Genomic DNA, 27,247 nt, shown 5'->3' on the forward strand with positions numbered 1-27,247 from the left:
ATATTACAGAACCTTTGTTTTTGATTCAGAACTTAATATATCCTTTTAAATCAGAAAATAAAAAGAAATGGCATTGACAAAGTTATTGACACCCTCGACTATTTGGTAGCACTCACAGCCTTTGGACAAAATAACTGCAGTCAAGCGCTTCCTGTAGCCATGAATGAGCTTCCTACAACTCTCTACTGGCCGTTTGACTCACTCTTCTTGTGCAAACTGCTCCAATTCTCCCAGATTTGAAGGGTGTCTTCTCCCAACTACTGTTTTCAGATCTCCCCACAGGTGTTAAATGGCATTTAGATCTGGACTCATTGCTGGCCACTTTAGAACAGTCCAGCGTTTTATCTTGAACCATTCCTGAGAGCTTTTTAAAGTGTGTTTGGGGTCATTGTCCTGCTGCAAGACCCATTACCTTCGACGGAGACCCAGCTTTCTGACACTGGGTTGAACATTGCGTTCCAAAATGTCTTGGTAATCTCCTGATTTCATGATGCCATGCACACATTCAAGGCACCCAGTGCCAGAGGCAGCACAGCAACCCCAAAACATCACTGAACCTCCTCCATGTTTGACTGCAGGGAAGGTGTTCTTTTCTTTGAAGGCTTCATTTTGTTTTCTGTAAACACAGAGATGATGTGCTTCACCAAATAGCTCGAATTTGGTCTCATCTGTCCACAGGACATTCTCCCAGAATGATTTTAGCTTGTTCCGGTGTGTTTTGGCAAACTCCAGTCGGGCTTTCTTATGTCTCTGTCTCAGCAGTGGGGTCCTCCTGGGTCTCCTACCATAGAGCCCCCTTTCATTGAGTTGGCAGCGGATGGTGCAAATTGAAACTGTCGTACCTCGTGTCTGAAGGTCAGCTTGAATCTGTTTGGCAGTTGATCGAGGTGCTTTATCCACCATTCGAACAATCCTTCACTGGAATCTTCAATTTAGTATTCTCTTGCGGCCACGTCCAGGGAAGTTGGCTACAGCGGGCCTTAAACGTCCTGATAACATTGCATACAGTGGACACAGGAACATCAAGGTCTCTGGAGATGGACTTGTATCCTTGAGGTTGTCCATGCTTGGCTACATTCTTCTGTCTGACCACCTCAGGCAATTCTCTGGTTTTCTTTCTTTTCTCCATGCTCATTGTACACACAGTGACACAAAACAGCAGAATGACTCCTTTTCTCGATTCAAACTGGTTAAATGAGTGATTTTAATATTGCAGGCACCTGTAACTCACCGCAGGTGAGTTCAATTCCAAAGTAAAGGTATCTTATTATTTCTAACAACTTCGAAAAGGTGCCAATAATATTGTCCAGACCATTTTAGGATTTGTTTGTGGAATAAGCTGAGATTTAGTAATTTTTTCAGATTTTTTTGTTTTGTTCCACTGCAAACCAATAAAATAAATGCACCACATGACCAAAAGTATGCGGACACCCCTTATAATTAGTGCATTCGGCTCTTTCCACCACATCCATTGCTGACAGGTATATATAATCAAGCACACAGCCATGCAATCCCCATAGACAAACATTGGCAGTAGAATGGGCCATACTGAAGAGCTCAGTGACTTTCAACGTGGCACCGTCACAGGATGCCACCTTTCCAAAAAGTCAGTTCGTCAAATTTCTGCCCTGCTCGATCTTTCCCGGTCAACTGTAAGTGCTTTTATTTTGAAGTGGAAACGTCTAGGAGCAACATCAGCTAAGCTGCGAAGTGGTAAGCCACACAAGCTTACAAAACGGGACCGACGAGTGCTGAAGCGCGTAGCACGCACAAATCGTCTGTCCTCGGTTACAACACTCACTACCGAGTTCCAACCTACCTCTGGAAGCAAGGTCAGCACAACAACTGTGCATTGGGAGCTTCATGAAATGGGTTTCCATGGCCGAGCAGCTGCACACAAGCCTCAGTTCACCATGCGCAATGTCAGGAGTCGGCTGGAGTGGTGTAAAGTTTGCCGCCATTGCACTCTGCAACAGTGGAAATGTCTGGAGTGATGGAGTGATGAATCACGCTTCACCATCTGGTAGTCCGATGGACGAATCTGTGTTTGGCGGATTCCAGGAGAACGCTACCTGTTCGAATGCATAGTGCCAACTGTAAAGTTTGGTGGAGGAGGAATAATGGTCCGGGGCTGTTTTTCATGGTTCGGGCAAGGCCCATTAGTTCCAGTGAAGGGAAATCTTAATGCTACAGCATACAATGACATTCTAGACGATTGTGTGCTTCCAACTTTGTGGCAACAGTTTGGGGAAGGCCCTTTCCTGTTTCAGCATGACAGTGCCCCCATACACAAAGTGAGGTCCATACAGAAATGGTTTGTCGAGATCGGTGTGGAAGAACTTGACTGGCCTGCACAGAGCCCTGACCTCAACCCCGTCAAACACCTTTGGGATGAATTGGAATGCCAACTGAGAGACAGGCCTAGTCGTCCAACGTCAGTGCCCGACCTCACTAATGCACTTGTGGCTGAATGGAAGCAAATCCCCACAGCAATGTTCAAACATCTAGTGGAAAGCCTTCCCAGAAGAGTGGAGACTGTTATAGCAGGAAAGGGGGGACCAACTCCATATTAATGCCCATGATTTTGGAATGAGATGTTCGATGTTCGGGTGTCCGCATACTTTTGGTCATGTCGTGTATGTGGACACCAAAATATTTTTTAATTTCAACAATTTTCTGGAAGAAATGGTGCATTATTTGTAAAAAGTGAAAGGGTGCCAATATTTTTGGCCATGACAGTACATGCAAATCTGGCTTGCATGATAACACCTGCATCTCACTGTGCTGCATTTGGTTTTACATCCACAGGATGGTCGTTCGATGCATTAAGTCTTCAACACGATCCAAGAGGACACCTAAACAAAGACCAATTATAAAGATTATTCAGGGACCATAAGTTATTCTACTACAAGTCTGGGATCAGTTCCTGGCATTAGAGGAAAACAAAGAAGATCTTGCCCACTTTCTATCTGATGAGCTGCTTCGTAAGACTTTTGCTCTCACAGGAGACAACGAAGTCACGATTGGTAGAGGGCATCCAGATCCTATAAATGCAAGATCTAATAAGCGAGATGTCACAAACCTGTCTGCAATCCACGAAGAGGCAGACAAGCGACTTGTACTCCATGCCAAAAATGCCTACCAAAACCAAAAACCAGCAACTTGTTGTAATGTATGGCGATGCTGATGTCTTTCTCTTACTGCTCTGCCATCTTGGACACCTTGATGTGGAAGTGTGGATGGTTGCAGGTACGGCAAAACAAATAAAATGTTTCCCGGTGCATGTTATAGCATCCAAACTTGATGGGGTTATTTTGGACAATTTGCTTGGATTCCATGTCTTCACCAGTTGTGATAACACCTCATCCTTCACAGGGTTTTCCAAGAAAGCATGCTGGAAGGTGTATCAGAAATATCCTGTCCTTCTGGAAGGTATCGGTCGCGATGGTGATATCTCAGGTCCAGAATATTTTGTGTGTAAGTTGTATGGCGGTGAAGACCTGGAAAGTCCATGTGTGGATGAATTGAGGTCCACTCTATTCAGCAAGACTAGGAAAGAGTTTGAGCGGCTTCCACCAATTAGAGATCCCCAAGAGCTTCACTTGGCAAGATCGAGCTACCAAGCAAAGATATGGCTGCTGGTGGACAGAGCGGAAATGGAAGTTGGATCTGCAACTGAGACAAATGGATGGAAAGAAGGACATAAAGGTCTTGAAGTTGTTTGGACGGGATTGTCAGCCATCCCAAAGGAATGCATTGAACTAACATCCTGTGGATGTAAAACGAAATGCAGCACAATGAGATGCAGGTGTTATCATGCAAGCCAGATTTGCATGTATGAGTGTGCATGTGACGCAGATGCATGCACAAGTCCAATAACCTTAGAGGCTGCTGCAGATTGACAGTTTATTCGATGATGAACTGCAGAATATCTTCATATAACTGAGTATGCACCGGTACTGTGAAAATACACAAGTGCTATTTTGAAAATGCAAAATCATGGTTTTGAAAAGTTGAAACAAATATTTTCTAAAAACCATCCCAAATTATTTTGGATAATTTTGTTATTCTCGATATTAAGTAAAATAAGTGAAATTGAGTTGTTTGAAAAACAAAAATTCAAGTAAACATGAGTTTTAGTGAAATATCTTATATGTGACCTTTGACCATTGGGTGGTGACCTTTGACACTTGACCTTTGACCCACATTTGTTTTTTGTTTCTTTTAACATAAATAAAATACCATTTATAGACACCTACAGTATCTATGTATCTATCACTTCCGCTTCCGGTTCCTCCGGCGAGGAAGCATCCTTCGAGCTCTCCACATCATCAAAGTTAAGTATTTTCCCATTTGTGTCTTTGTCAAATTTCCACTGGTTATTTTGCTGTGTATGTGTTACTGTGTGTTTCTAGTTAGTCTTGGTTTGCAATTCGTGCAAACTTGTGTGTAATTAGTCGTTTTTTGTTCGCACCGCTGGCCCCTCGAGGCTTGGCCCCTCGAGGCTTCCCTTTCCCCGTTGGTATTTTGTAAACTTAAGTTCTTTCCTTCGCTGTATTGTTTTTTTCTTTGATTTTCTTCCCCCACTTCCCCCCCCCCCCCCCCACCTACCTCCCCCAAACATCTGACCCTTTGTCTAACGTTTCAAATACAAAAAACATTTTAAAATTATAATAATTTCCTTCTCTCCTTGCGGTCCCCGCCCAAGACCACGTGCGTGTTGTCTCACCGTGCACCCTCTATCTCCTTTTTCGTCTACTTCTCCAGCCGTTACTCACCTTTCCAATTCTAGTTTCCATCATACTCATTCAACCCTTTCTCTTTCTTTCGCAGATCCATGCCCTCACTTCAGGGATTTTCCCAGATTGTTTTTCATGGTTTTGTTTAAATATTATTTAAATATGTTTAAACTTTCCCCTGCAGTGTTTTATTCAGTGGTATATTACAACACACTGTTTTTCTTCCTACTTACAAGGATTTTTTCAATTTCCTCATCAAATCATTCCATTAAAAAAAAAAATTCAATCTCTTACAGTTCTTCCTTTCTACATTCTCTCAACTCACCTTAATTCCACCCCTCCTCTAATGTTTTCAAACGGATCTCTGACTTGAAAATCACAATAAACCCAATTTGTAATAAATGTTCGTTTTTTATTAATCGTCCACTGTCTAAACTCCCCCCCTCACCCCTCCCCTTCTAAACTCCCCTTTCCCCCTCCCCTCTTAAACTCCCCCCTCACCCCTCCCCTTCAAAACTCCCCCTCATCCCTCCCCTTCAAAACGCCCCCCCCCCCACCCTCCCCTTCAAATCTCCTCCCCCTACTATCTTTCTCCAGTTCTCCCTTCTCCCTCCTCCTCCTCAAAACTGCCTCCTCCCCACTTCTTCTCCCTTCCATCTCATAACTCCACCTCCTCCAACCTTCTACTTCGCTCTGCCCCCCCCCCCCCTCAAACAATTCCTCACTGTGACTCATCCCATCACCATCAAACCTTTTGTCCTCCTCATCCTTCTTTCTCCTAGCTCTTCTGTTTGGACACACTATCAACAGCTCTCCCTACCTCCCCCTCTCACCCTTCATCTTAGCCTACCCCTCCCCTGTCCTTTACCCGATGCTTCCCCTCTCTCTTCCTTAACGGTATGGACCTCAAACATCCGGTGCCTTCGCTCAAACCTTGATCTCTCTCTCTCTCTCTCTCTCTCTCTCTCTCTCTCTCTCTCTCTCTCTCTCCATAAATTGATCTCTCCATACAGGTTGCTTCTGACAAGCCAGACTTGATCTGCTTAGCAGAAACGTTCCTCCTTCAAGATGTCTCCGATTCCTTAATATCTCTTCCTGGTTACTCCCTCCTCCGATACGATAAACTTGAGCCTCGTCCTAGTGGTGGGGTTGCCATCTTTATCAAAAACTCTCTTCCTCACTCTCCTTGCTTTGCTCCCCCTCTCTCCACTCCACCCCCAGGAGTACCTCTGTCTATGGCTTCCCCTTCCGCTCCCACCTTTTGTTCATACTAGGGCATTGCCCGTACTATATCTATATCTAAAATTATATCCCCCCCCCTCTATTTACATGAAATGGTTTGGTCCAAAGCGAACGGCTTGCGAGTACGGTGACAATCCCCCCCCCTCTATTTACATGCAATGGTTTGGTCCAAAGCGAACGGCTTCCGGAGTTTGGTAAAGAAATCGCCATCGCGTGCACAAACGCGCAGGAAAGCGAATGTAGCGCAAATTCGGTTTTATTAGTTTTAAAACATAGTTTAACGCCAACATAGTTTGCAAACGTGAAATAAATGAATACGCTCTCAAATGTGCCATCCGAGGCAGAGTGTGTCCGCCACGTTCGGCACACGCGATCGTTCGCTGCTCTCTGATTGGTTGAATCGTTTTTTGGACATAGCTCGGTAAGTAATTGTCCGATTAATATGAAACCTTGAAAAGGCACATCCTCGGGTCCCCAGCAATATACCTGGCAAGTTAAAAGTATATCGGACCCGTGGTTGTCGAGAAACAGCGGTCACAGACAAACAGACGTACAGACGTACAGACAGAGATTACTGGAATTATAGATAGATGTGTGTTGTACCGTCCTCCAAACAGTGATGATTCAATTTACATTTCGCTGTCTGAAAACATGGACCAACTTCTATCCACTCATCCCAACCCTCTCTTCCTCATATGTGGAGACCTCAACTGTCATTTCAGATGGCTGGGTGTGGGTACCTCTCTCACTGCCACGGAACCTTCTTTTTTTTCTTTTTTTTTGTATACAAGATCGAGGCTCGTGAAAGAGCTAACATTAATCACACAAAAGGTCAAACCGACACATAAAACACAAAATAAGGGGAGCGGCAGACAGGATGGGGAGAGAGGGGGAAGGACACAAACATAACATTTGAGAGCAGGGACATCGAGAGAAATGTGGGAGGGAGAGGGCTTGGGGGGAGGTGGGAGAGGACTTCCAGGACCTTCCAGGAGAGGACTTCCATAAAACATATGGACACTGCAAGGACTTCCAGGAAAGAAGTTGGAATTTCAAAAAAATGTATCTGGGGTGAATTAGCGGGGGTAGAAAAGATCAAGGTTTTCGATGGGGGAAGATAAGAGATGGTGGTAAACAGCTGTTTTAAAGACCTGGACGGAGGAGTGGGATTGAAGGGAGTGGGGGAGTTTGTTCCAGAGGCAGGAGAAAAGGGAATGAAAGAGTGAAGGTGAGCAGAGAGCCTAGATTTTGGCAGTTTAACCATGAGAGGGTTGCTGGCAGATCTTGTGCGACCTGTAGGAATATTTGGGGGACAGAGCACAGAGAGAGCTGGGGGAGCAAGGCCGGAGAGGAGTCGGTAGAAGACAGAAAGGCCACCAACCTGCCTGTGGTTAGTGAGTGAAAGGCCCTCGGAGTTACCTTCATCGCAGGAGATTCCAATGATTCTGAAAGCTTTGGTTTCAAGAGCGTGAAGCCGAGCTAGGTGTGAAGCAGGAGCACTGGCTCAGAGGGGGGAACAGTATTCCATTGAGCTGCGGATGAAAGCCTTGTATGTGGTGAGGAGCTCAGGTGTGCCAAGGAAGGACTTTGCACAACGGGGGATGCCCAGTCGGCGACTGGCTTTGGAGGCCAGCTTGGAAATATGGTTTTCCCAAGAAAGATCATGGTAGATAGTGAGACCCAAAAGCTTGAGCGACAGTCGACTAAGCGACAATCACTTCAGCATAGAACATCTGCGATGAACTGGGACTGACACAATCTGTCAATTTCCCAACCCGGATCTCAGTCAACGGACCATCTTCTCTTCTAGACTTGGTAATGACTAACTTACCTGCTAATGTCTGCTGCTCTTCTTCTGCTCCAATCGGTTCTTCTGATCATGTGCTTGTTAAAGTGGACATCTCTCTGGCCATTCTCAGGGAGCCTCCTCGGCGTCAATGAGTCTGCCATATCACTCAGGCCGACTGGCACGGCCAAGCAGCCATCAATCATCTGGACTGGTCTCCCATCTCTACTGCCTCTGACATAATCTCATCCTGGGAATTCTTCCAAAGTAAACTGTTCTCTCTCATGCACAGATTTATCCCATCTCGTCTTCAGTTGTCATACCCTTCCTCCTGTCCATGGAACACTGAATCTTGTGGTGAGGCAGTTGCCCTGAATCAACTTGCCTTCATCTCTTGGAAGGCAAATTTTTTTTTTTTTTTTTTTTTTTTTTTTGTATACTGAATTGAGGCTCGTGAAAGAGCTAACATTTATTTCACAAACAAATCAACCAGAGAAACAAAATATACAAAAAGAGGGAGCAGAAGACAAGATGGGGAGAGCAGGGGAAGCACACAACCACAACATTTGAGAGCAGGGAGAAGTGTGGGAGGGAGAGGGCTTGGGGGGAGGAGGCGTGGGAAGGGGGAGGGGGGGGGGGGGCGAAGGCAATCTCATTTCCTTTCACAAAGCCAGGAACAAGTGTGTGTCTTCCCTCAGGCGAGCCAGGAAACACTATCTCTCGACCCTCAAGACTGAACTCTCAAACCTGTCTCCCTCTTCCAAATCCTGGTAGCATCTGTTCAAATCTGTTTCTGGTGTTTGTTCCCCCTCCATCCGCTCCCTTACCTCAAATGGCTACACAGCTGACTCTGAACGTGAAAAAGCTGAATGCCTCAACTCTGTACCCACCTAACCCAGTCGAACACAGCTGCTCATGGACTCTGTGTCCTTTTCTCCTGACAAGATGAGAAATTTCTATCAAACCTCGACTCAGATTCTGCAACTGGACCAGACGGCATCAGCCCATGGGTCCTAAAATCCTGCCCTGCTGCTCTATCTCACCCTCTCTCTGTTCTCTTCACCCTCTCTTTTGCTCAAGGTCATCTTCCTTCTGCTTGAAAATCAGCCAACATTTCCGCTTAACACAAAAAGATGCAAAAACAGATACTTGTAACTACAGACCAATCAGCCTGCTCCCAATAATCAGCAAGATCATGGAATCCATCGTCGCTTCTGATATCAAATCCCTCCTCTTCTCCAATGGCCTGATATCTGATCTTCAATTTGGATTCAAACCAGGTCATTCTACTCTGGACATGCTGCTTCTGCTGTGTCAACAATGTATGGAGGTCCTCAATGCCAAACAGGAAATCAGAGATGTCTCCCTTGACATACCTTGTGCCTTCTATGTGGTCTTGCACCCCGCCCTGCTCACCAAACTCTCCCCTGATGGTATCCATGGAAATCTCCACGTATGGCTTGCCGATTTCCTCTCTGGTCACAGTCAGTTTGTGGCCCTGAATGGAATTCTCTCATCTCCCCTTCCTGTTTCAGGCTGGAGTTCCTCAAGGCAGTGTTCTGCGCCCTGTGCTTTTTTTGGTCTTCATTAATGATCTCTCCAACTCTCTGGAAAATCCTCTCTATCTCTTTGATGATGACTCCACTCTCTCTCGCACCATACCTCATCCTTCAGATCGGCAGGCAACAGCCTCTTCACTCTCTGCAGACCTGGACAAAATCACAAACTGGTCAAACAAGTGAAACATGTCTTTAAATCCTGACAAATCTCACTCTCTCACCTTGTCTCTCTGAAAACACCGTCTGGACAACCCTCCCATCTACTTTCTCAACAATCCTCTCCAAGAAGTTCTGTCGCTTAAGCTTTTGGGTCTCACTATCTGCCATGATCTTTCTTGGGTAAACCACCTTTCCAAGCTGGCCTCCAAAGCCAGTCGTCGACTGCGCAACCCCCGTCATGCAAAGTCCTTTCTGGGCATTTCTGAGCTCCTCACCACCTACAAAGCTTTCATCCGCAGCTCAATGGAATACTGCTTCTCCTTCCTCACATCTCGCTCGGATTCATGCTGTTGAAACCAAAGCTTTCAGAATCATTGGTTTCTTCCGTGATGAAGCTGATTCTGAGGGCCTTTCACTTGCTCACCACAGGCAGGTTGGTGGTCTTTCTGTCTTCTACCAACTCCTCTCTGGCCTTGCTCCCCCTGCTCTGTCTGTGCTCTGCCCCCCAAATATTCCTGCTGGATGCACAAGATCTGTCAGCAACCCTCTTCTGGTGAAACTGCCAAAATCAAGACTCTCTGCTCACCTTCACTCTTTCATTCCTCTTTTCTCCTGCCTCTGGAACAATCTCCCACACTCTCTTCAATCCCACTCCTCCTTCCAGGTCTTTAAAACAGCTGTTCACCACCTTCTCTTATCTTCCCCCATCCAAAATCTTGATATTTTCTACCCCTGTTTAAACACCCCAATCCGCCTTTTTCAATCCCCAACTTCTTTCCTGAAATTCCAAGTGGTGTTATTTTGCTTTATACTGTGTACCCCTTCCTCCTCCCCCAGCTCCCTCCCTTCCACAGATCTACCAACGTCCTTGTTCGCTACTGTTGTTGTGCTTGAGCGCTTCCCTCTCTCTTCCCTTCTTGTCTCCCGCTCCCATCATTATATATGTTTTTTGTGTCTGTGCATGTTTTCATATTCAATGTGTTAGCTCTTACATGAGCCTCGATTTTGTATCCAAAAACAATAAATCTTTGATATGGACACTTTTAAGCTACTCGTGCGGTTAGATCTGTACAATATGGTACTTCTTCTAAAATAATCCCCCAAGATTACCTTTGACCATGAAATAACCTTATACGCAAAAATCCAGCGTGGCATCTTCCCAGTTGATGATTGTCACACACCAAGGAACATTTTAAGCATGGATGCCAGCCATGAACAAAAAATGCCATCAAAACTTTTTGTGGGCCTCTTTTTGGCCCTTGGCAGGCAGACTATGAGTGTGTATACCTCTAGGCCATCCTGCCAGCCCTTTGAAATGAATGATTTATCATTATGTATGTTATTCTCAACATTGTTCCATTCAAAATGCATTTTACACTGTGCAGGAGGGTTATAAGTGACATTAAAAAAGCTATACTTTCGTTGCTTTCTCTTGAAATGCCAAAGCTATATTGTCAGCATAAATAAATCTGGAAACGTTCCTTTGATTGCAAATTTCTCTCAACACTTATGTACCAACCTGATGCCCAATCCCCTGTTACAGACATGCCCAAGCCACCTGGGAAGGATCTGCATATCATGGAAGATGAGTACTCTTTCCTGTCACGTGGGAAGCGCTCCGCTATCCACCGACTTGCACGCAAGGGAGAGAACACGCTTGAGACTCTGGTCGTGGTGGACAAGAAGATGGTGGAGAGACACGGAAAAGAGAACATCACAAACTATGTTCTCACCATCTTTAACATTGTGAGTCTGGAATATATTCATAAAACTTGGACCAAGATGTCATTTGGACAACTTACTCTGACTTTAATAAATTGAAACAGTACAAATATCATCATCAATGCCCCATATTCTTTACAAGCCTGGTGTTGGCTAAACGGTTAACGTGGCTGGCTTGAGATCTTAAGGTTTTGAGTTTGAGCCCTTGTCGTGCCGTTAAAATAACACCAGGTTGGTTGACTCAGCCTGTCATCCTTCCGAGGTTGGCAAAATAAGTACCAGATTACTGGTAACAGAGGCAGTGCATCAGTGGCACAGCCGCGCTTCCAGAAATGAGGCAACCAGTAGTAGCAGGCTGCATACGAAACAACAACAACTCTTTACAAAGCCTTGATGTTGCTGAAGCAGTCTTTTGGTAAGGGTCATGCTAGGTAGTTTGCCATTGCCTTCTCAGCAGTCAGTTGGAATAGAAATTTGGAATTTGTTCAGAGTGCTGGCCATAATTCACTTATCGTTTGCGAAAGGTCATGGGGACCGCAAGGCTAACCCCCGCTCTTGCAGGGAAAATGGCCTGAAAATTCCTGTTGTTGTTGTTTGTTTGCGAAAGACATCATGGGATGTTTTTATCGTCCGCAACGATCAGTGCTGACAGACGGGTCCTCTGGCTTAACGTCCTTCCAATGAATGGCACACACACACACTGAGGCTCCACCCTGCGAAACACCAGGGTGATGCTTTATAGTTGGGCTGAGATTTGAACTCGGCTCGGACTAGACAGCTCAAAGGGGAGCGTGCATACCTTTAGGCTATCCTGCTAGCCAATACAAATATAACAAAAACAAATCCACATTTTCACATCAAATATTACTTGGGGGCCATCTATGTATTAGGTACTAAAATGTTGCAGAAATTTTGACTCTTCCTCTGCTTATACACGATGTACATGCCAACCTGAAACCTCTCAATCCTTACCTCCCCGATTACCTTATATAATAACCAGATGATGACTCCTTATCCAAAATGTTTCATATAAGCCCTTACCTACTTCTTATGTGTTATAAATTTGCAATGTTTTTAGATAGGATTATTGAGCATTTCAATTGTTTTATTGAAATTGTGAGATTTATCACATTATTGTGATATTTGTGAAATTTAGAAAATTGTAAAGTCAATATTTTATCTCCGTTTCAAAGTTTCAGATCCAAGACAATGACTTCTATTCCTGTCCAGGAATTTACCCATTTCTGGGATTTATTTTATAAGACTGGCTAGAAATTAAACACAAAAGGTTGAACATCTATCCTGAGTCTCACTGGTGCAGGACCATTCATTCATGGCTGGTGGGTGGGGAGGGTCGTAAATATATTGAAACCATTATTACCCGTGAAGCAAAAAGTGCGGTTAAGCAATTGGTTAATGTCTGTCTGTCCAGCTGTCGTATCAGTTTATGATCGAGGAACAACTTATTTAAATTTAATGTTCTATTTTGAAAACGAATCGGAACATGAATATAGGGTCAAAAATCGTCCTGACCGCACATGCGCAGAATGAGATAATATTTTTACTGTCTGTCTACCTGGCAGTCAAACAAAATTGATAAGCATTCCAAACAGGAAACATACTGTTCTTAAGGATGTCATAAAGGACACAAACAGGCACTAATAACTAATGTAACATTATGTACCTCATGATGGGTGATGTAATAGACAATGGAGAAAACGGTGGAAAAACCCGAATTAATTTATTTATACACTTTTAAACCTCTTTAAACCTTTATTTACAATGTATTTTATACCCGAACACTGCAGAACACACAAACCTTCATAATACCTCCAAGAACTATGCTATATATTGATATATAGCATCAGAGGATGTGGCATGTGACAGTATATCAGGGTGACGAAGAGACCGTCGATATAGCTGTATATGATGTTGATTGACGCTGCATTCCATGATGATCAACAAGGCATCCATCTCCTAAACTATGACTCAATGTCGTCTTATTACAGTGTATAAGGGTGGTGTGTAAGACTGCTTCAGCGCTAAACTTCCAAATTTTGTAACGATCTTTAAAGTCATTATTTTATTATAATTGAAGTATTCACTTGAACACTGCATGGGGTATCATGTTCTATGAACTCTCTAGTTGCCTCAGCGATGCATCACGCGGTTGTAGATGGAAAGATAACAGCACAGTCTATAACCTGATTATAATTGATTTTGGAAACAAAATTTTATCGAGCAATAAAATAGAATATGTAATTTTTGGGAGAACCCTCATACCCTCATGTGTATTGTCTGTAACAGGAAAAGATCAACTTGTTCTATCTATTGTATTTTGAAGCTGTTATTTAATATTACCTTTGACATACACTACCGGTCAAAAGTTTTAAAACACCTCAATTTTTCCAGTTTTTATTGACATTTATGCAGTTTAATGTCCAGTGAATAACCTGAAATGGTACAAAGGTAAGCAGTAAACTGCTCGAGGTTAAAAAAAAAGTTTAGGTTAGCAAAAATGGGAAAATAATGTAAATTGCAGTTATATTGCAAAAAAAAAGGCCTTCTTCAGGGAACAAGTAATGGGTTAACAACTTACAGCTGTTCTACAGCAATGTAAGTAAATTAAGCCTTGAAAGTTGATGCAAACAATTCCTACAGGTGTCCCAACCTCTGCTGATTACTTGATTACAAACCCCCTGTCTGTATAAAAGCAGTATTGGAACAGACTGTTATTACACCCTCTGAAGCATTATTTGGACAATATTGCACTGCAGGAAGTAGTATATTGCAAACTGGAGGAAACTCTGACAGGAAGAGGTCTGGCAGACCCAAAGCCACAACAGAATCAGAAGACAAGTTTCTGAGAGTCAACAGCTTGCGTGATAGGCGGCTCACAGGACAACAGCTTCAAGCACAGCTTAACACTGGTCGAAGTAAGCAAGTCTCAGTTTCAACTGTGAAGAGAAGACTTCGGGCTGCAGGTTTGACAGGTCGAGTGGCAGTAAGAAAGCCATTGCTAAGATGGCAAAATAAGAAAAAGAGGCTTGCCTGGGCCATGAAGCACCGCCAGTGGACTACTGAAGACTGGAAGAAGGTCTTATAGACCGATGAATCAAAATTTGAAATATTTGGTTCATCACGCAGGGTTTTTGTACGCCGTCGAGTAGGCGAAAGGATGGTTCCTCAGTGGGTGACACCAACTGTCAAACATGGAGGGGGAAGCGTGATGGTCTGGGGCTCTTTTGCTGGATCCAGAGTCGGCGACTTGCGCAGAGTGACTGGCACCCTGAACCAAAAGGGCTACCACAGCATTTTGCAGCGCCATGCAATACCCTCTGGTATATGCCTAGTTGGTCAGGGGTTCATCCTACAGCAAGATAATGACCCTAAACACACCTCCAGGCTATGTCAAAACTACCTTCGAGGAAAGTAACAAGACGGTAGGCTTCAAATCATGGAATGGCCAGCACAGTCTCCAGACTTAAACCCCATCGAGCTGGTTTGGGATGAACTGGACAGAAGGGTGAAAGCAAAGCAACCTACAAGTGCAACACATTTGTGGGAACTTCTGCAACAGTGTTGGGAAGAACTTCCCGAACAATATTTGATTTCCATTGTAGAAAGAATGCCACGAGTGTGTTCCGTGGTTCTATCTGCAAAAGGTGGCTACTTTGCTGAGTCAAAAATTTAAATAAATTAAATTTTGTTAAACAAAATGATTCTATGATTTCTTTTTTATCTCCAATTGTTTATTTGTTCTATGCTTAATTTCAGAGTACATTGGGACATTAAACTGCGTAAATTTCAATAAAAACTGGAAAAATTGAGGTGTTCTAAAACTTTTGACCGGTAGTGTGTATATATACATATGTATATATATATATATATATATATATATCCAGATATGTGTATATATATATATATATCAAGACTTAATTATGTCTCTCAATGGTAATTGGAGGAAATAGCCAATCAGCTCTCACATAATCAATTACTCCAGGTGGCTAGGATTTCCTGACATTAGCCCCCATGCTCTTCCAGCTGAAGAAAGCTGCATAAAGCAACAAAGATAAGCTACACAAGGTAAGCCCTATGCTGTTTCAATCCCTACTCAGATTCCTCTCCAGCTGTAGACATTCAGAAGTAAGTACAATCATTAGAATCCCATTGCTGCACTACACACCACTTCACCCATCATCAATGTACCTTTCAAAGAATTACCAGGTCATTAGTCAACAACACACAAATCAACACAATATCTCGGAATCGAAACAGGGATCCCAACATAACAAACTATGCATTCATATGGGAATGTCAAACAGGAAATCTAAGCTGCTTCTTACGTTTGAAACCCTCAATGTCATTTTTTTTGTATACATAGTGTTACGTGGTCCCCTCGGTGACTACCTGGTCTCGGTGACCCCCGGACCGTGAGAGGAACTTCGCCAGAAAGTTCTATCACATATGCGCTTTCGCCACGCAATCCATATGAATTCCCCACAAGAGAAACTGAGTTTCAATGATATATTTCAAGGGTAATGATACCATACAATTTCAATGCTACAATCAAGGATATTTTCCCCGAGCAATCAACAATAGACAACCATCAACAATTCACAATCCACAATCAATTCCCTAGATGATTAAGATGGCCATCTTATATATGTGTGTCCCCTCGTGTACTCACGACCCCCTTTTGGTCTCTGTCCCTCACAATGTCTCTGGGCCCCTCCTGACCAAGATGATGGTCGGCGTCGCCGCACTCGGGCGGTTGAACGAACCCCGGGTGGACGTGTTTCCACCGGGCAGGTATCGTACCGGGAACCGCGGCTGCAGCCCCCTCGTGGCCACGCGAAGCGGGTACGGTAAAGCAAGCAAAAGCCCCACGCCGCTTGCAACGCGTGTTAGGCCCCAACGTGCGACCCGTACGCGTCTTTGTAGACGGTGCCGCGAACGGTGCCAGACGCTGGGTCGGTGCACGGCCCCCCGGCAACTTGACGTCTCCACCGGGTAGGTACACGTCCCGGTAACTCCTCTCGCCAGACGGGCTAGGGAACGCCGCTTTTCCACGCGGCACAAGGTCGATCCCACCTTTCGTCGGAGCGGGGCGAGGAAGAAGAATCCTCGTCGCTTCTCTTGACCTCGTGTGTTTTTCCTTCCGTTTCCGGTCTCTTTTTCCAGAAGGGCTCCTGACCCTCCAACCACAACAACCCTTAATCGACTACACATGGATAAGCAAAGACCTGAATAGGAATTCACATACATTCCCATAAATATGTAACAATAGTCAAAGCTCATGGTTGGCCAGTTAGAATGTGGTAAAGGAATATTTGTTTATCTTTACGAAATACAACAGCCTACACATCACAAAGGCCAACTATTGTTATTTTCCAGGAGTATGGGAATGAATAAACAAAACGTTAACAAATCTGTACATGACATTATTACCAACTAAACACCTGTTCCTCCAATTTCACAGGTTTCCAGCTTGTTCAAGGATGGATCAATAGGAAATGCAGTAAACATTGTTCTGGTTGGTCTCATCATTCTGGAAAAAGATCAGGTACTGAGGCATTCGTTTTTATATCTCAGTTTGTAACTTGAACACTGAGAATACTTTGTTACAACTCAGTCTGCACAGCATAACTCATTGGTGTGTCTTTGTTTTGTATGATGAGTAGATATAAAAGATATCTCATGATATATCTCATATATGTTGTACTGTCTTTTATGTCTGCTGCATCAGGCTATTCCCTCCAGTACTTCAAGACCGCAGCTTCTTCAAAATCAGATTTGGTAAAGCTGATTGATCTGGCCAAAAAACTGCTCTCACCACTTGTTCATCAGCTCCAAATATTGGTTCCAAAAATTCCAAATATTGCTCCTCCAAATAATAAGCTCCAAATAAGCTCCAAATTCCAAATTCCAAATATTCCAAATATCCAAATATTGGATACTGGTTCATCAGCTCCAAATATTGCATGCACCTGGAATTTCAACGGACTAATCCCCTGACTGCGCCTGGGTGGGTTTGAGGGTAGCGGAGCAGCAGTCAAAACCCGAATCCTATCCAAATTCCTCCTCATGACCCCACATTTGTCTTTTTGGTTTCCTCCTGATACTCCAAAGCTTTATTTAGTCAGTTATTTGAATCTCTTCATCACAAGTTCATCAAATCCCACATTAAACCTTTCTGGTACCATACACCGATCTGTGTGGTGAGACCATCAGCATATAACAACTTGCGTTCTCATCTTCGAAGGCAAACCAAACTAATGGTAACAGGCAGTCTAATCTGCACACCACAGAAACATTGTATGTCTTATGAAGATCCAGGGCCCAGCATTGACCTTACCTCCAATTCCTCCAGTTACTCACAGTCCTCCAAAGACTGTTGGGAGCTGGTCAGGTCTGCCTCTGGTACAAATTACCTTTCCATGCCTTCCCTCCAAAAGGATGGAGTCATGTTGGATACTGCTTGGGGGAAAAGCAGAATTTTGGACTCTTGTCTCCACTCAAAAGCCCAAGGTCCAAATTCCATCACTTCCTGTCCCCACCCTGTCTGTCATTACAGAATGTTCCGTTTACCATAGTAGATAAATCTCTTACCCAGTATGACACCTCTCATGCAAGTGGACCTGATGCCATAAGTGCTCTAATCATCAGAAACTGTGCTTTCGTCCTATCACATCCTCTCTCCTCTCTCTTTCACAGGTCCCCCTTGAATGGGTGTCTTCTATCTTGGAAAGTTGCAAACGTCACTCCTATCCATAATAAAGGTTGAAAAACAGATCCTCTGAACTACAGAGCAGACCGATTCATATTCTCCCCATCATAAGCAAAGTACGAGAGTCCATCATTGCAACCGACATCAGGATCTCTTCACTAACTCGCTCGTATCCGAAAACCAGTTTGGCATCCGACATGGCTATTCCATCGTGAATGTGTTACTCCTTCTGACACAGCAGTGTATGATTGCCCTGAACTATAAGGAAGAGGTTATGGCTATCTCTCTGGATATCTTTCAAGATTATGATGCTGTCTGACATCCAGCCCTAATTTCTAAGTTGTCTTTCTTTGCCATTCATGGCCCCTTCTCAAATGGTTATTGATTTCATGTAAGAGCAGATAAAATGGATGGCTCTTGATTGTGTCCTTTCCCACGATCTTCTCTTTCAGGCTCCTATTCCATAGGGCAGTTCGTTTTGGACTGATATTATCTTTCATCTATGTCAACGATTTATCTGATTTTCCTGAAATCCAAATGTACCATTTTGCTATTAACTCCACCCTGTGTGAACGGTTCATCACTCTTGTGAAAGACTGGCCACTGATGAATTCCTTTTATCATACCTGACAAGATAAGCCACTTGTCAGCTGCTTGGAACATGGTGCTTGATGCCAGCAAATCTAACAGTCTCTCCACAAGGTTCGGCAATCAAACTATCCAATCAACTTCTCTGGAAAGCCACTGGATGCAGTGCAGTCCCTGGAACTCCCTGGCCTCACTATCTGATCTGTCATGACCTTTTATGGGAGGATCATATCTCTAAACTGGCATCAAAGGCGAAACGACATCTGTATAAGGAATTATTGGGCCACAGCAAGCTCATCAAGGCTTTTTGCGAAGCTCTATGGAATATAGCTCCCTGTTCTGGGCTGGTGCTTCTTCACCCACCTACTCACCCTCCCAAGACCCGGCTGCTTGCTCACCTACATTCCTTCATCCCTGTATTGTCCTGATTGTTGATTGTCTCCCTGGTTCATTGTCTCGTCCTCCTCACTTTAGCCTTACAAATGTCCTGCCCATCCATTATCTCATGCACTTACCCATGCACACCCAAGATCTCTTCTAGATATGCTGATTCTTCCCATTCATTCCTCTTCTGTTACTCTACAGGCCATTGCTACTCCTTTTTGTGTTCTTTCTCCTTTCCTCCTCGCACATACCTATCCCTCCATACTCTCTGGTATCCTGTTATCATTGTATCACTGGTAGAAGAGTGTCGTATTGGAACTTGGGTCTTGGCCCGAGCTTGTTTGTTGTGTCACATATGATGGTTTTAAGGAGACCACCCAATTTGCTGTTTGATGGCGTCACTGTTTCTGCTGCATGTCCTGTGGCTGTCTCTGCTCAGCCAGGCCTGCTGATCAGCCATCACGCCGACCATACCCTGTCAAGCTTCTGCCAGTGGCAGTCACATGTGGCAGGGAATGACGGTATACGGCATGACCATGCAATCCTCCTTACTGGCCTGGATATCTGTTCGTGGAAGAATGAGCCTTGTGATACACTCGGTGGGTTGCATTGCACACTCTTCGTGCATCGCGTTTAAGTTGTGTAACATTGATGCCGCACACAACGCGACCATTTATTTGGATCTTTAAAACATTCCAAAATTGATTTTTGGGAGTCACGGCCTAGTACTGTAAGCTTGCATCTAAAAAGTTGAGATCATCACAGGTTTGTCTTTTTGGCATGTCCGTCTGAGCATTTTGATCATGACGGATGGCTGGCAGGTAGCTTGGAAGTGTGTGCTCTCACCTGTGGGTTGTCTAATCTGAGTTTGAATCTCGATCCAACTACAAAATGTCGCCTTGTTATTTGGCATCCAGGGTATATTTTGAGACATTAATATGTGTGCTGTCCACCGGAAGGACGTTAAGGTGGAAGACCCATCTACCAGTAGCTACTGGTTGTTTAAAAAAAAAAAACACCTTTGGAGGCCATTTTTCCCCGCAGAGCGTGGGTTGGCCTTTTATGGGCTTTTTTGGGCACCGTGGTCCCCTTTTTTGAAGCAATGTTTTATGGCTGGATGCCCTTCCTTCCGCCAACCCTGTTAGTCGCCTCTTGCGACACACAGGGAATTACCAGTGACCTGGTACTCAATTTGCCGACCTCGGAAGGATGACAGGCTGGGTCATTGGTCAACCCCCCTGGCGGTAATTCAGTGATCGACCGGGATTCGAACCCAGGATCCTAAGCCGGCACCCTAACCGCTAAGCCAACACCAGGCTGTAAACTTACATATAACTGATTGTTGATAGACATTAATGATCCCACGGTATATTTTGTGAAGTGCAGGCGAGTTATCACCAGCATCCTGGCTAAACTCCGATATATATATATATATTTATTTATTTATTTTTGCCACCTGCTTTGTCTGGCGAGATGGTTCCTGAAATACTCCGATACAATAGGTTGATTTGTCCGATGTCTACTAATATCCTTATAATTGATCTAAAGGAACATTTATGCATCCTAATGTCATTGTCCTAAATGTGATTTATCGCCGAGCTTCTCCATGAGCCCGAGATGATTGTAAAAGCAGTATCAGGATATTCACGACATCTTACAAGGGTGACGTAGTTTCCTGAACTGCGTAGCTGGATGTTTTGCTGCTGTTTTGAACAAAATATTCTGTATGCGTTGAACAGGTTATGCTCCTATCAGTGGGATGTGCAGCAGATACCGCAGCTGCACTGTCAACGAAGACTCGGGCCTGGGCCTCGCGTTCACCATTGCACACGAATCCGGGCACAAGTAAAACTTTCAAACATTTTAATGGATCATCTTTCAGGAATTTGTCATAGGCAGCGCCTAATTTGACCCTCTAGCGACACCCAAACCTTTAGCTTACAAGAATGACAAGGCCTTCTCAGTAGAATGCCATAATCCAAGAGATATGTGTGGAGGTGTTGAAGGAAGTGGGATTCCTAAGAAGAGCAGGTGCGTGAATGTTTATAAATCCTTTCTGAACCATGTGCCAGCTGCTTTCTGCTCCTGTTTTTTATTTTTTATTTTTGTATACAAGATCGAGGCTCGTGAAAGAGCTAACATTAATCACACAAAAATTCAAACCGACACATAAAACACAAAAATAAGGGGAGCGGTAGACAAGATGGGGAGAGAGGGGGAAAGACACAAACACACCATTTGAGAGCAGGGACATCGGGAGATCTGTGGGAGGGAGAGGGCTTGGGGGGAGGTGGGAGAGGTATAAAACATATGAACACTGCAAGGACTTCCAGGAAAGAAGTTGGAATTTCAAAAAAAGTGTATTTAGGGTGAATTAGCGGGGGTAGAAAAGATCAAGGTTTTGGATGGGGGAAGATAAGAGATGGTGGTGAACAGCTGTTTTAAAGACCTGGAGGGAGGAGTGGGATTGAAGCGAGTGGGGGAGTTTGTTCCAGAGGCGGGAGAAAAGGGGAATGAAAGAGTGAAGGTGAGCAGAGAGCTTAGATTTTGGCAGTTTAACCATAAGAGGGTTGCAGGCAGATCTTGGGTGACGTGAAGGACTATTGGGGGGACAGAGCACAGAGAGAGCTGGGGGAGCAAGGCTGGAGAGGAGTCGGTAGAAGAAAGAAAAACCACGAACCTGCCTGCAGTGAGTGAGTGAAAGGCCCTCGGAGTTAGCTTCATCGCAGGAGATTCGAATGATTCTGAAAGCTTTGGTTTCAACAGCGTGAAGTCGAGCTAGGTGTGAGGCAGGAGCACCGGCCCAGAGGGGGGAACAGTATTCCATTGACCTGCGGATGAAAGCCTTGTATGTGGTGAGGAGCTCAGGTGTGCCAAGGAAGGACTTCGCACGACGGGGGATGCCCAGTCGGCGACTGGCTTTGGAGGCCAGCTTGGAAATGTGGTTTTTCCAAGAAAGATCATGGCAGATAGTGAGACCCAAAAGCTTGAGCGACAGAACTTCTTGGAGAGGATTGTTGAGAAAGTAGATGGGAGGCTTTTCCAGTCGGTCTTTTTGGAGAGACATAGTAAGAGTGTGAGATTTGTCAGGATTGAAAGACATGTTCCACTTGTTTGACCAGTCTGTGATTTTGTCCAGGTCTGCAGAGAGTTAGGAGGCTGCAGACCGCCGATCTGACGGATGAGAAATGGAACGGCAGATAGTGGAGTCATCAGCAAAGAGATAGAGAGGATTTTCCAGAGAGTCAGAGAGATCATTGATGAAGACCAGAAATAGCACAGGGCCCAGAACACTACCCTGTGGAACTCCAGCCAGAACAGGAAGGGGAGATGACAGAAATCCATTCAGGGCCACATGTTGCCGACGACCAGAGAGGAAGTCTGCAAGCCATGAGTGGAGATTTCCATGGATACCAAAGGAGGAGAGTTTGGTGAACAGAGCTGGGTGCCAGACCGTATCGAAGGCACGTGATATGTCAAGTGAGACAGCTCTAATTTTCTGTTTGGCATTGAGGACCTCCATCCATTGTTGAGACAGCAGAAGCAACATGTCCAGAGTAGAATGACCTGGTCTGAATCCAAATTGATGATCAGTGATCAAGCCATTGGAGAAGAGGAAAGATTTGATATCCGAAGCATTGATGGATTCCATGACTTTGCTGATAATTGGAAGCAGGCTGTTTGGTCTGTAGTTGCAAGGATCTGTTTCTGCACCTTTTTGTGTAAAGCGGTAATGTTTGCTGATTTCCAAGACCTTGAGCAAAAGAGAGGGTGAAAAGAACAGAGAGAGCGTGAGATAGAGTCGCAGGATTTTAGGACCCGTAGGATGTTGTCGTCTGGTCCAGTTGCAGAATCAGAGTCCAGTTTTGACAAAAACTTCTCCACCTTGTCAGGAGAGAAGGACACAGAGTCCAGGAGCAGTTGGGTTCGACTGGGAAAGGTGGGAACAGAGAGAGATGCGTTTGGGACACAAGATTTTGAGGCAAACACTGAGTTGAGGCATTCGGCTTTGTCACGTGCGGTGTCAACTGTGTAGCCATTTGAGGTAAGGGAGAGGATGGAGGGGGAACAAACACCAGAAACGGATTTGGCCAGACACCACCAGGATTTGGAGGAAGGAGACAGGTTTGAGAGTTCAATCTTGAGTGTGGAGAGATAGTGCTTCCTGGCACTCCTGAGGGTAGACACACACTTGTTCCAAGCTTGGTGGAAGGAACTGAGATTGCCTTCAGTTGGATTTGCCTTCCAAGAGGCAATGCAAGTTGTTTCAGGGCAAGTGCCTCACCACAAGATTCAGTGTGCCATGGACGAGAGGAAGGGTAAGACAACTGAAGACGAGATTGGATAAATCTGTGCATGAGAGAGCGCTGTTTGCTTTGGAAGAATTCCCAGGAAGAATTGATGTCAGAGGCAGTAGAGATGGGAGACCAGTCCAGATGATTGAGGGCTGCTTGCAGACCATGCCAGTCAGCCTGAGTGAAATGCCAGACTCGTCGGCGCTGAGAAGGCTCTCTGAGAATGGCCAGAGAAATGTCCACTTTAACAAGCACATGATCAGAAGAACCGATTCGAGCAGAAGAAGAGCAACAGACATTTGCAGGGAAGTTTGTCATAACCAAGTCTAGAAGAGAAGATACTCCATTGACTGCGATCCGGGTCGGGAAATTGACAGATTGTGTCAGTCCAAATGAGTCGCAGAAGTCCGTTGCTGAGGTGCCATGGCTGGTGAGAGAGGAACCCACACCCAGCCAGCTGGCATGATGACAGTTGAAGTTGCCACATATGAGGAAGAGAGATTTTGGATGAGTTGATAGAAGTTGGTCCATGTTGTCCGACAGCGAAATGTAAATGGAGTCATCACTGTTTGGAGGAAGGTACAGAACACATACAGTCACGTGAAAAAGTAAGTACACCCCATGTAAATTTTTGACTTTTTCAACATATTTCAACATACAGATATTTGATCTTCATTTCAACAATATTGATAGATAAAGGTGATATAATATAACAAATATCATGAAACATTTACATTTTGTAGTCCATTGCATAATTTAAATAAACATAAATGCAAATTTCGCATGTGGAAAAAAGTAAGTACACCCTTGGCTCTAATAGGTGGTATTGCCCCCTTTGGCAGAAACAACCTCAAGTAGGCGTTTCTTATAACTGTCTACCAGTCTCTGACATCGACCGGGAGAAATTTTTACCCACTCCTCCATGCAGAATTCTTTCACTTATGCGATGCTTGAGGGGTTTCTTGCATGCACAGCTCGTTTCAAATCCCCCCAACAACATCTCGATGGGATTTAGATCCGGGCTTTGACTTGGCCATTCCAGAACCCTCAATTTCTTTCTTTTCAGCCATTCCTTGGTGGATTTACTGGTATGTTTAGGGTCATTGTCATGTTGCAAGGTCCACCTTCGGTTGAGCTTCAACTTTCCGACAGATGGCCTCACATTATCCTCAAGCACCCTCTGGTACAATGAATAATTCATAGTGGATTCTATGATGGTGAGCTGCCCAGGCCCTGATGCAGTAAAGCTGCCCCAAATCATTAATATTTCCACCACCATGCTTTACAGTTGGTATCAGGTTCTTGTGGTCAAATGCTGTCTTTGTTTTTTGCCAAACATGTCTTCTGGTACTGTGGCCAAATAGCTACACCGTTGACTCATCTGTCCAGAGCACATTGTTCCAGAAGTGCTGGTCTTTGCCAAGGTGTTCATTGGCAAACTTTAGTCTTGCCCTGATGTTCTTTCTGGACAGCAAAGGTTTCCTCCTCGCACACCTCCCATGTAGATCAAATTTGTGCAGCCTCTTTCTAATGGCAGACTCGGTCACTTTGACATCAACAGTGGCAAGAGCTACCTGTAGGTCCCGTGATGACATTCTGGGGTTCTTAGAGACTTCTTTCAGCATCTTGCGGTCTGCTCTCGGGATGAACTTGCTGGGGCGGCCTGGCCTGAACAAGTTGGCAGTTGTTTGGAATCTTCTCCACTTGTAGATGATCTTCCTGACAGTCGAATGATTGATTTCAAATTGTTTGGAGATCTTTTTAAATCCCTTCCCAGACTTTTTGGGCATCAATAACCTTCTTTCTGAAGGCCTCAGAGAGCTCTTTTGATCTAGGCATGGTGACGCCGCACACTTCAACAACAAAGAGCCAACCAAACGAAATGTCTGAGGTTTAATTAAGACAGGTTCCTCCAAGATCCTCTCTAACGATGTTCTAATCATTTGCACCTGAGCTTGTGCGCCTGATTCTAATTTTATGTGTTTGAAGTAGTGATAAATGTCGGGCTGTACTTACTTTTTCCACATGCGAAATTTGCATTTATGTTTATTTAAATTATACAATGGACTACAAAATGTAAATGTTTCATGATATTTGTTATATTATATCACCTTTACCTAACAATATTGTTGAAATGAAGATCAAATAGCTGTACGTTGAAATATGTTGAAAAAGTCAAAACTTTACATGGGGTGTACTTACTTTTTCACTTGACTGTATGAACAAAAGGTGGGAGCGGAGAGGAAGCCGTAGCTAGAGGTTGTCCTGGGGGTGGGATGGAGAGAGGGCATTGCAAGGAGAGTGAGGAAGAGAGTTTTTGATAAAGATAGCCACCCCACCACCAGGACGAGGCTCAGGTCTATCATACCAGAGGAGGGAGTAACCAGGAAGAGATATTAAGGAATCAGAGACATCTTGAAGGAGGAAAGTTTCTGTTAAGCAGACCAAGTCTGGATTGTCAGAAGCAACCTGAATGGAGAGATCAATCAGGTTTGAGCGAAGGCCCCGGATGTTTGAGGTCCATACCGTTAATGAGGAGAGAGGGAGAGCATCGGGTGCAGGACAGGGGAGGGGAGGGGTAGGGTCAGATGAAGGATGAGAGGGGGAGGTAGGGAGAGCAGTTGATAGTGTGTCAGAGATTACAGAAGAGTTACAAGAAAGGGAAGGATGAGGAGGACGAAAGGTTTGATGGTGATGGGATGAGGCATAGTGAGGGGTTGTTTGAGAGGGGGCAGAGGAAAGTAGAAGGTTGGGGGGAGGTGGAGGTATGACATAGAAGGGAGATGAAGTGGGGAGGCGGCAGCTTTGAGAAGGAGGTGGGAGGAGGGAGAATTTGGGAGGGATGGTTGGGGGGGAGATTTGAAAGGGAGGGGTTGGGGGGGGGAGTTTTGAATGAGAGGGGCAAGGGGGGAGTTTAGGAGGGGAAGGGCAAGGGGGGAGTTTGGGAGGGGAGGGGCAAGGGGGAGTTTAGAATTGGAGGAGCAAGGGGGGACATTTGGAGGGGAGGGCAAGGGGGGAGATTTGGAGGGGAGGGGCAAGGGGGGAGTTTAGGAGGGGAGGGGCAAGGGGGGAGTTTAGGAGGTGAGGGGCAAGGGGGGAGATTTAGAGGGGAGGGGCAAGGGGGTAGATTTGGAGGGGAGGGGCAAGGGGGGAGTTTAGAAAGTGGATGATTAATGAAAGATGAACATTTATAACAAATTGGGTTTATTGTGATTTTCAAGTTGGCGATCCGTTTGAGAACGATGGAGGAGGGGTGGAATGAATGAGAATTTAGAGCATGCAGTGAGAAAGAATTATAAGAGATTGAATATTTTTTTGAAATGGAATGAGTTGAAGAGGAAATTGAAAGGAGCCTTTTAAATAGGAAGAAAAACAGCGTGTTGTAATAAACCACTGAATAAAACACTGCAGGAGAAAGTTTAAACATATTTAAACAGAACCGTGAAGAACACGGGTTACAACACGGGGGGGGGTTACAACGTTAGACAAAGAGTAGATGTTCAGAGAATTTTGGGGGAGAAGGGAAAATCAAAAAACCTAGCAAAAACAGCGAAGGAAGGAACAAACTTCGACGGAGGAAGCCTGAGGCAAGGCCGCACATGCGGGGCAGAAAACAGAAACGATTAATTTATGAAAGACTAGCTGAAAGCACCGGGCATTGCCCGGGTTATTTTTGAATGAATTTAATACTATAATTCAGCTTTTACTCGCGGCCGTAGAAGACTGACTACTATAATTCAGCTCAGCTTTTAATTGTGAAATGGGCCCAGCCCGGCCGATGTGGCCTCGACTGGCCTCTCCACCTAGCCTATAACCTTCCCGGGGCCCATCCCGACATTTTTGGTTCTTTTTGAATTAATTTACTACTATAATTCAGCTTTTACTCGCGGCCGTAGACGATTGACTACTATAATTCAGCTCAGCTTTTAATTGTGAAATGGACCCAGGTCGGCAGAGGTGGGACTCGACCGGCCTCGCCACCTAGCCTATAACCTTCCCGGGGCCCGTCCTGACATTTTTTGTATTCGAGGTTTCCTCCTATC

General features: G+C 44.7%; 1 protein-coding gene across 1 annotated transcript in view; it reads left to right on the plus strand.

Annotated features, from left to right (window-relative positions):
• The window catches only part of LOC137421723 (A disintegrin and metalloproteinase with thrombospondin motifs 18), a 165,391-nt gene that overhangs the window by 36,136 nt on the left and 102,008 nt on the right, over positions 1-27,247 (plus strand). The window contains exons 5-8 of the mRNA XM_068108046.2: positions 11,029-11,231; positions 16,690-16,773; positions 19,349-19,508; positions 20,649-20,754. Of these exons, the coding sequence (XP_067964147.2) occupies positions 11,029-11,231; positions 16,690-16,773; positions 19,349-19,508; positions 20,649-20,754 (553 nt within the window). The remainder of the gene's footprint in view (positions 1-11,028; positions 11,232-16,689; positions 16,774-19,348; positions 19,509-20,648; positions 20,755-27,247) is intronic.

The sequence above is a fragment of the Myxine glutinosa genome, chromosome 2, assembly GCF_964187855.1.
Source record: "Myxine glutinosa chromosome 2, kmMyxGlut1.1, whole genome shotgun sequence".
In the NCBI taxonomy this organism is placed as follows: domain Eukaryota; kingdom Metazoa; phylum Chordata; class Myxini; order Myxiniformes; family Myxinidae; genus Myxine; species Myxine glutinosa.